The sequence below is a fragment of the Loxodonta africana genome, chromosome X (genome assembly GCF_030014295.1).
Source record: "Loxodonta africana isolate mLoxAfr1 chromosome X, mLoxAfr1.hap2, whole genome shotgun sequence".
Classification (NCBI taxonomy): domain Eukaryota; kingdom Metazoa; phylum Chordata; class Mammalia; order Proboscidea; family Elephantidae; genus Loxodonta; species Loxodonta africana.
The window spans coordinates 121802019-121812096 of NC_087369.1; the positions used below are offsets into that span (position 1 = coordinate 121802019).

The 10078-nt window shown below is 46.3% G+C and overlaps 1 protein-coding gene across 1 annotated transcript; it reads right to left on the reverse strand.

Moving 5' to 3' along the window:
* Positions 1-455: 455 nt before the first annotated feature.
* Positions 456-3389, reverse strand: LOC100669524 (armadillo repeat containing X-linked 6). The gene is made up of 3 exons (XM_064278622.1): positions 3234-3389; positions 2837-2914; positions 456-2112 (listed from the first exon to the last, which is right to left on the reverse strand). Exon 3 carries the CDS (start codon positions 1967-1969, stop codon positions 1064-1066), a length of 906 nt encoding a protein of 301 aa, XP_064134692.1. The 5' UTR covers positions 1970-2112; positions 2837-2914; positions 3234-3389; the 3' UTR covers positions 456-1063.
* Positions 3390-10078: the final 6689 nt, after the last annotated feature.

Below are 10078 nucleotides of genomic sequence, written 5' to 3' on the forward strand. Positions count from 1 at the left end.
TGAACACTCAGCCAATGGCAACCATTAGTGCTATAATTACGCATTAAGAGCACGCAGATGCGTGGCAGTGTTCCCCCCTGGGATGGGGAGACAAGCCCCAAAGATACTGACCTTCCTTTCTAGGCGGGCAGTCTAGGAAGGAAGGAGGGGCACGCACCCTGATCAAGGAGTTTCTCTGCGCCAGGAACTGTGCTGGTTGCTTCACGGGTGTTGACTCTTAGTCCTCTCCACGTTCCATCTTCATTTCCTAAGCCCTGTCCCCCCCACCCGCCACCACCCAGCCCCTTCTTGAAGCTTTTACCGAGCACTGCAGCCCACTTCAGCTTCTGCCTCCTGTAAGCACTGGTGAGCGTGCTTTTGTCAGGGAGCCAATGCCCCAGCTGGTTAGCATTTAGTGTGTGTGTTTGTCTTTCTCTTCATGTGGACTGTTAACTCGAGGACGAGGACCATGTCTCTTTTTTTTGCCAATCAAAGCACACAACTTTATTGATGATACACACAAATGAAGACTTGGGTGAGTAAAGTGAAGTCGGTACAATTGACAAAAGCGGAGTGTATGAATAGGTTTTTGATGAATAGTCAGCTCGCAGAGAAGAAAGAGTAGATTTGAAAAAGAGAATTCAATCTAAGCAGCAACAAATGCGTTTCCAGCACAAGCTCTGACATGTGTCTGGTCTCCACAGAACAGTCCAGCTTAAACAGGGAGACCACCACAGGGAACAACATCGCTCTGTGATGCTGTAATAGGATGTTTTTTACCCACAGCTGGCAGCTGTAGTGAGCCCTTCACTAGAAGAAGGCTGCAAGGGAGGGATATACAATGCGCATTGCCTGCAGACTTATAAAACCAAGAGGTTACTCTGAGCTCTGTGGGCACCCCTGCCTGGCCAGTGAGAGTGTGGTCCCTGATTCAGCAACTGTAACTTTCACCCAGTGATGCGGTGATTGGCTAAGGCTGCATCTTCTACAGCACCCACTGCAGATTCCTTGAGTGAGAACACAGGTGAGTGCTCAACAAACGGGCTTTGGGTGGATTCGGTCCATTGCTGTTTGGGATGGCCATTTAAGGGGCCAGGGTGTCCAGGAGAATCTCTCTGTTTCCATTTCTGATAGAGAGGGGCATGAATGACAATAGCTCGTGGGCCCCGAGCAACCCCCCTGCCAAGGCTGGCTTTTCAGACAAACCCATTAGTGGTTTCAAAACCTGAGCCTTAGTACATCCACTTCCTTCTGATATCAAAGGAAGCTTCAAGTCTGAAACGGACTTGGCAAGCATGTTATTAATAGCTGTCATGCTTATTAACACATTTAATCCTGCCTGCTGCAGAAATGAGTTGCAGCAACGAGACACAGTCTCGCGACACACTTGGTTGATGTACATCTTATTCTGGGCCTGATTTTCGGCACTCACGTTGAAGTTACCCAGGGCACAGAAAGCCTTCTCCTCAACAGTGGGGTTGGGAGTGGGTATCATGTTTCCAACAATGGAGAGGCTGGCCAAATGATTATTGATACCGTGGCTACGTGAAAAACCAGCATCCTTGGGCTGAGCAAACAACACTTTTACCTGAATGAAAGGACTCTTGGAGAGGTCAAGAACACAGCTGACATTATTAAAGCCTTGGGGACTCCAAGTGTTTTTATGTCCGTAGGGGAACGGACGCTGTTTAGTAGGGTGTGTTCGGTTGGCCTTGCCTCCACCTGAGTGCCTGTCCTCATTGCCACCTGGGGCCCCAGGTTTGGTCCAATCCCCATCATCAGTCCACGGCCGAGCCATAGTTGTGAAATCAAAGTGCATCTCAGACTCTTCCTCACCCAGTTCCTCATCGCCATCCCATTCTTCCTCTTCTTCCTCCTCCAACTTGTCACTGTCCTCTCTTCCCACGGTCAGTTTGTAAACGCAGTAGCAGGCACCAGCCCCAATCATTAGTCCTGCTGCCATCCAACCCACTTCCCGAGCTCGACTCATACTCAAGTCTATGGCAGCCTTGGGGCAGGATAGAACACCTTGCTCAGCCTGATTGAAGGGGTCTTTTAGGGCCCAAATGAGTGGTGGTGGAGGGTGGTAGTCTTCAGCCTTTCTTAGGCTCCTTCAAGTCTCTTGTGATGAATCTATGCATGAAAAAGAGCGTTAGGGTTTTGGGCTAGGGTTTGTGCCTCACCAGGCAGGCAGACAGTTGGTGAGAAAGGTGAATTATTAGCTAACTATTTCTTTCTTCCTTTTTGTCACCCCCTATCTATCCCCAGGGCCCATCATTTCTCTTCTAGGCCTCACGGAGAAGGTGGAGAGATGGGGTCCTGCTAAGATGACCAGAAGGGTGCCAGGGAGAGGCAAACCCTCAGCTAGTCAGTTTCACCTACCAAACTCTACCGATAAAAATCTCTACCTGAGTCAGGTAAATTCCTTTTTCCCTTGTTCTGTTGGCAGTGCTCCCTACACAGTGATGGGTGGGCAGTTCGGCAGAAGGACAGATGGAAAGACTGAAAGGTGGAAGTGGAAAACTGAAAGTGTAGTGCATGTATCAGCACTGAGGACATCGGTCCCAAGACTCGCTTTTCTGAATTCTTGACCCTGAGTTTAAAATCTTTCCCACACTCTTCCGACTTTTCCCAGCCCGACTTTTCCCAATGCGAGCTTTCCCGGCCCCCCTCGTCGTCCGCCATTTCCCCTGCAAAGGCCGCCACACCCCTTTCCTTGCACTGAAATGGGAGGGGGTGTGGAGAAAGAAGGGGCCGGGAGAGGGCGACTCGGACCTGGCCCGCACAGATTCCAGACCCGCTGCCACCACCGCCACCCCCACCCAGGGTCCCGGACTAATCCCTCCTTCACACCGACCTGTATGGTTCCAGCGCAGTTTGCTCTTTCCCTCTCCGCGACTGGAGCTGCGACCTACAGGCCAACAGATCTACAAATCTGCAGAGAGACAGGAGACAGAGGGGACGGACGGTTTGGCTGCTTGGTGGACGGACCAGCACCAGGGACACGGGTGCCCTGTTTGTGGAACCTTTCTTTCCTCCGAGTCTCCAGAACCGCCGTCCGCTTCCCCCACCCCCATTCGAAGCCTGCCAGCTTTCTCTACGAACAGGGGCAGAGGACAAGAGGGGGGAGGGGTATTAAGAAAGTAGGCTAGGAGGGGACAACAGCCCGATGGGTCCGATGAGCCTGACCCCGTGGCGCTCTTGGCCCTCTCCCACCCCTCCTCCCTCAAAGCAGCGCCCACCCTCACACAGACCTGCATGGTACAGAGTTTCCTTCTTCCTTCAACCCGCCCGCAGAGTAATAGGGGGCTGGTACCCAGACGGAGGCGACTAGCAGGACTTCTGCTCTAAGCAGCCCTTGGTCACGTGAGGACCACGTCACCAGTGAGCTCTGCCCCCCAATTTCCACTCCCACAAGCAGTGCGGCAGGCGCCAGTCCGCCCCGTACCTCCCCCCACTACCCTGGGCCCTGTCACTCTTTTTCTCTTTAACAATACCAGAGACCAGAAGTGGCCCTGCCTCCCTGGAGTTTGAATTTGCTTTTTTGTAATTACAGCAAAGGAGCCCGGGTGGCGCAATGGTTAAGCGCTTGGCTGCTAAGCGAAAGGTTGACAATTGGAGCTCACCTAGCGTCTCCGCGGGAGAAAGATCAGGCGATCTACTCCCCTAAAGATTACAGCCTAGGAAACCCAATGAGGCAGTTCTGCTCTGTCACATGGGGTCACTATGAGTCTGAATCAGTGGATGGCACCCAACAACAATTACGGGAAGGGGCAGCATCTTTTCCTGGGGCTACCATTCGCTTACATACATCTTGGGGGAATTGTCTCATCCTTTTCTAGGCTCTGAAACTTCTGCACCCCCTCTCCTTGATTTCTACCTCTTCCATCCAGTCCCTGCACCAAATGGGGAGCGGGGTTGTCAGAAAAGGAACTCCAAATAGTAGTGAGATTTTTATTAATATTTTTGATACGTTTATGTTCTATTTCTTCTGCCCTTTTTGTATTGGCTTAAGCAACACTTTTGTGTAATCAGAAAATACAACAAAGCTATTTTCACTTGGAGAAAAAAGAATAAAATATTTTTTAATGAAAGATATATAAAATAAGTAAGCATTCCCAGTTCATTGGAAGACCTCATTGACTTGGTTAAGCTAATTTGTATCGCATTGAAAACATCTTCTTCTGGCTTCATAGGCAATAGCAGCTTTTACACAGTAAGTGTGTTAAAATGATAATAATTATATAAGCCTTACAAACAAAACCAGTGTGCTTTCAATCTGAGAAGGTCAGTGGTCTAATTGTGGCCATTTTAGATAAGTAAACCACTGTTCCTTTTCCTCCTGTCTCAATTCATGGTATTAGATGTCAGTCAGCTGAGATGGTCTTCATAGACAGTTGCTAGATGGCTTTCACTCTGGCTGCAGACCTCCAGCTCCAGCTGAATCTTGCTGTTGTTACTTGCGGTTGAGTCAATTCCGGCTCATGGCAACCCCATGTGTGCAGAGTAGAACTGCTCATAGGGTTTTCAAGACTGTGGCCTTTTTGGAAGCAGATTTCCAGGCCTGTGCTGAAGTTCCTCGGGTGGGTTTCAGCCGCCAACCTTTTGGCTTGTAGTGGACCACATTGAAAACCTTATGGAGCAGTTCTGTTAACTCCATGGCAACTAACAACAAGTCTTAACAGAAGCATATCAACAGAGCTTTTCTTCTGCTGTACCACCGAGTGGGTTCAAACTGCCACCCTTTAGGTTAGCAGCCCAGTTTGCACCACCTAGAAACCTTCAGGTGAATGCTGAACCTTACAATTAGTCACTTCATATATTAGCCTGCTTTCCATTAAAAGGGCTTTATTTAAAATCTGTTCAGCAGTGGGATGTAGACGTCAAATTCTCATAAAAAGATCAGACTTAATAATGATCTGAGACTAGAAGGACCCTGGAGGTCATGGTCCCCAGACCTTCTGTTAGCCCAAGACAGGAACCATTCCTGAAGCCAACTCTACAGACAGGGATTGGACTGGACTGTAAGGTAGAATATGATACTGGTGAGGAGTGAGCTTCTTGGATCAAGTAGACACATGAGACTATGTGGGCGGCTCCTGTCTGGAGGCGAGATGAGAAGGCAGAGGGGGATAGGAGCTGGCTGAATGGATGCGGGGAATACAGGGTGGAGAGGAGGAGTGTGCTGTCTCATTAGGGGGAGAGCAACTAGGAGTACATAGCAAGGTGTGTATAAGTTTTTGTATGAGAGACTGACATGATTTGTAAACTTTCACCTAAAGCACAATAAAAAAAATTTAAATGGAAAAAAAAATCTGTTGAGAAGTTTCATGGTGCAACTCATAAATCATCCAGAAATTTGAGAATTCCCTGATTTCTCACTGATGGAAATTAGGCTTAGCTGGTGGAATTTTCCTTCTATCATGGCACTGGTGAGAGAGATATCTCCAGTGTCCATCACTCATGTAACTATAGCAGTGGCTAGGTCCCTGGGTATTGCAAACAGTTTGCGCCCAATTACTAACTGAATCGGTGGTGGTTTGAATCCACCCAGCGGTGCTGTGCCAACTTCAGGAAGATTACAGCCATTGAAAATACTATGGAGCGCAGTTCTACTCTGAAACACGTGGGGTCGCCATGAGTCAGAATTGACTCCCTAGCAACATTTTTTTTTCCTTTTTTAGTGCTCAGCACTTTCCAGTGGAGATGGTGGTGAGGGCCTGTGGATGACTGCAAATCACTGCAACACCCCTTGGATGTCCGGGTCATTTTTCCCTCATGTAGAAGGACAGGATCCCAAGCAGTCGCCAGGAGAAAGAGACCCTTTCATTCCCTGTTTTCTGTTCCAGTTTCACTGTACCACCCACTCAAGCCCCTCAGAATAACCCCAGAACTCAGGGACAACATATGCAGAATTTAGTCCCCAGACATCCACCTGTCCCTGCCCAGAGTCATACTCTAAATATAGACCCTCCAGGCAGCCTCTTTCTTAGAACGCTGAAATATGACACCCTAGCAGGAAGCTCCCCCTTTTAGGGGCCCCAGTGTAAGGAAGGCCCTTCCCTGAGGCTAGCCAGGGAGCCTACAGAGTTTTGCTGGTGAATTTTCAGAAGAACATGTCCCCACTTTCTGGTCTTTCTCAAATTTTTCTAATTCACACTCACCAATCTTATATTCCACCTCTCCTAGACTACTACCACATTTGTTTCCCCAGCATTCCCTTGGAATGTTCTTTTTTTAGTGTACATTAGATGAAGGTTTACAGAACAAACTAGTTTCTCATTAAACAGTTAGTACACATATTGTTTTATGACATTGGCTAACAACCCCACGACATGTCAACACTCTCCCTTCTCAACCCTGGGTTCCGTATTACCAGTTTTCCTGTCCCCTCCTGCCTTCTATTCCTTGCCCCTGGGCTGGTGTGCCCCTTTAGTCCTGTTTTGTTTTACCGGCCTGTCTAATCTTTGGCTGAAGGGTGAACCTCAGGAGTGACCTCATTACTGAGCTAAAACGGTGTTCAGGGACCATACTCTCAGAGTTTCTCCAGTGTCTGTCAGGCCAGCAAGTCTGGTCTTTCTTTTTGAATTTAGACTGTTCTTTTTATCACCCTTTGTTCGCTTCTCCTAGACAAATGAATTCCATTTATGACGCCTTCCAAACAGGCATTTCAGATTTAATTGGTCATCATTCGGTTTTTGGTTCCTAGGTACTTATATAAGTGGGTCTTATTGGTTTTGAATATATACACTAGAAAGGACTAAAAAGTATGTAAAGCTTAGCAAAGACAGGTGTCTTGTCATAGACATGGTTCTATAATAAGGACTCATTTTCACAACCCTCCGTCAGGCTTCAAGGACAAACGCTTCACTTTTACCTCTCCTCGCTAGTGATAAAATATCCCCCTTTGTACATTCTCCAGTTATTTCAGTGTATGACTCCCACTCCTCAGACCCCCATTCTCCCACAGTCTGTCAGAAAATTTACAGGTTTGAATCTCTATCTAAAAACCCCACAGGCGTGACAACCTTTTCATTTCTCTCACTTGGTCATTCTGACCCATAATTCCTACCAAGGAACCTGGGAACTAGTACTTAAAAATGACTTTGCTCTCCATTATAGATCTACTAACATTTATTTCGGGGCATGTTTATGCCTGCCATACTCTTTCAAAAGCAAAAAGGGAAAAATCCTTAAGCAATATTTCAAACACGCCTGTTAAAAGTTCCTGAGCCTGCAAAAGAGTATGCGAAGCCACAGCCAAAAGGAATGTTTTGGCTTAAATCAGTATGTGGTCAAATGTGGTATGCTGTATAGTGCCTGAAAACAAAAAAGGGATCTGCAGATGGTAACACTGATGGAATTGGAGAGGGTGAGGAAAATACATTATAGAGGATTGTTATCTTGAAAAATGATATTACTTTCTGCATTGGGATATTGATTATTAGTTAAGCTTCTTTGGTTGCAAGCAATATAACCCAAACCTGGTTAACTTAAACAATGAGAGAATGTTGACAACCAGGGTCAGCTCTCAGGGGTCTGGGTAGCAGGAATTGATAGATGGTTTTGTCAGGATACCATAATTCCAATGATTTTCAGCTTTTTATCTCTCTGCTCAAGATTCAAATTTTAGCAAGAGAGCATTTGGTTGGCCTGTTTTGGTCACATGTCCAGCCTTTTGGTGGGAAAATGAAAAGGTATATCAAATGTAAAATGAACTTCTTTTCCCAGAGAGAAATATGAACTATTTCAAACGTTGTTTATTTGTAGGAGCCCTAAAAAAAAATTTTTTTTTTCTGGCATAGTGGTTAAGTGCTACAGCTGCTAACCAAAAGGTTGGCAGTTTGAATCTACCAGGTGCTCCTTGGAAACCCTATGGGGCAGTTCCACTCTATCCTATCGGGTCATTATGAATTACGAGTTGGAATCGACTTGACAGCAATTTTTTTTTTTTACCCGCTTTGGATAGTAAACCTTTGTCTAGCTGTGATTGAAGCACTGGGGGCCTATCGACAGCCCAAAAACCCAGTGCCGTTGAGTCGATTCCGACTCACAGCAACCCTATAGGACAGAGTAGAACTGCCCCATAGAGTTTCCAAGGAGCACCTGGCAGATTGGAACTGCCGACCCTTTGGTTAGCAGCCGTAGCACTTAACCACTACGCCACCAGGGTTTCCCTATGGACCACAGCATATCTTAATTGTAGTGTAACCTAACATTAGGGGGGTACAGTTCAGAAATAGTGATACACACGGTTGTCCTTTGACCCAAGGCCACCTAGCTTCCCTGACAGGATACCACAAGGTTGTATCTCCAGTTCAGTCTTGTCCTCAGTGTTAAGTGATCAACCTCTGACTCTGTACAATAAGAGCAAATGCCTCTGTCAAGGGAAGTCTCCCATTCACAGAAACTTACATAAATTTAGATTTGCATGCTCAAACCCATGGATCTCTGCATTCTGTCTCTGTAAGTAGGCCATGAGGGAAGCTAAGTCTTAACAGAGTACTAGCTGAATAATTTACCCTGAGAAATACAACTGTGAGGGGGTACTGGAGGTTTTTGTCAGTCAGCCTGTTCTCTCCATGTAGGCAAGCTACTATTTGGGAAGTCACATCTTCAGAAGGTTGCTTGGTGAGCCTGCGATCAGAGAAAGGACAGTCGGTTCACCTTAAGAAGTAGCTTTCAGCTAAGGGAGCTTGAAGCACTTACACATCATGGGGATGGCTCTGGCAAGGAAAGCTAAATGTTCCATTTATCTTAGCCAAGGCTTCTCCCCAGACAGTGCTTGGGTTGGAAACTACCAACATTTCACTCTGACTTTCCTTTTCATATATTTCTATGCTTAAATAATTCCCTTCACATGATATATCTGTAAACACAGAGCCATATAGTTGATGTGGTTTCTGTTTACTAAATTTCAATCATATCCTAGTACTGCCTTCCAGAAGTTACTCGATATGAATTTTCTTGGAGCTTTACCTGTTCCCAAACTCTGCAGACTCTTGATTTACTCTCATATTGTCTGTAGATTTTTAAAAGTTATACACAGGCCCTGTTCTGACATTATTACTTCTCCCATTTAAAAAAAAAAGTTAAATAATTGGTGATAGATGTATCATTGAGATCATCAAACCAGTCAGTGGAAGAGTTTCACTCTATTGCTAGATGCAGAGTTCAGCCAATTTTGTCTTGGTCTCAGTGTTCCTCAATATCTATTTCATTTCAAGGTGATATTTTCTATTTCTACCCAAGACTATCTTGTAATGGTCTTTGCAGGTCACTCACTTTGTCAGTGTGCGTGCTTCTTTATCTTATAGATACCCACCAAGAAGTTGTGATTTCTACTCCACCTTTTCTGTGCTTCTGGCTTCTGAGGGCTCAATGCCTCTTCCTTGATAACAGATGGGGGCAAAAGTCTGTAGCTTTCCCATGTAAAAGACCAGCCTAGCCAGAAGATTTACAAATTCTCAGACGCAATGATTAGTTAGCTTGTTCAGGGTTGTGTTATGTGCCAGGGCCCAGAAAACATTAAGATTGTTTTAAGTGAAGTGGGTAACGCTGCCCATAAAGGGAGAAAATGTGGAACTTTTGGAGGCCATCACCTAACGTCAATCTCCCACTCCTCCTTTTTTCCCACTCAAATGAAAATAGCTTTATTGTATTTTTTTTTTCTCATAGAAAGAATGCAGACTGGAGGTGGGAGCAGGGGCAGACAAAAAGAACAAAAAAGTATTAAGAAAGTAAAAACCACACTCTCACTCCTAGGCCTCCTTTTCCGATGGCTTGTGCATTTCAGATCTAGGACTAGATTTCAGAGGAAATGGTAGACATTAATAGCTGGAAGGAGAGGAGGTGGAGGGAGAGTCTGCTGTCCCAGGAGCCCAGGAAGGAGGAGGTAAAATTTCAAAAAAAAAGTACAAGTAGCCAGTAGCCCCAGGGGAGGATGCTGTCCCTTTCTGGTAGTCAAAGGAAGGCGAATACAACCACAGGGAGATGGGATTAGCGAGGAGGAAAGAAGTGACAAGGCCGAGTACAGGGGAAGGAAAGGAGGGGGGCGGGCCCTCTTCTGCCGCACTGCTGGTGGGAGGGGAAATTGGGG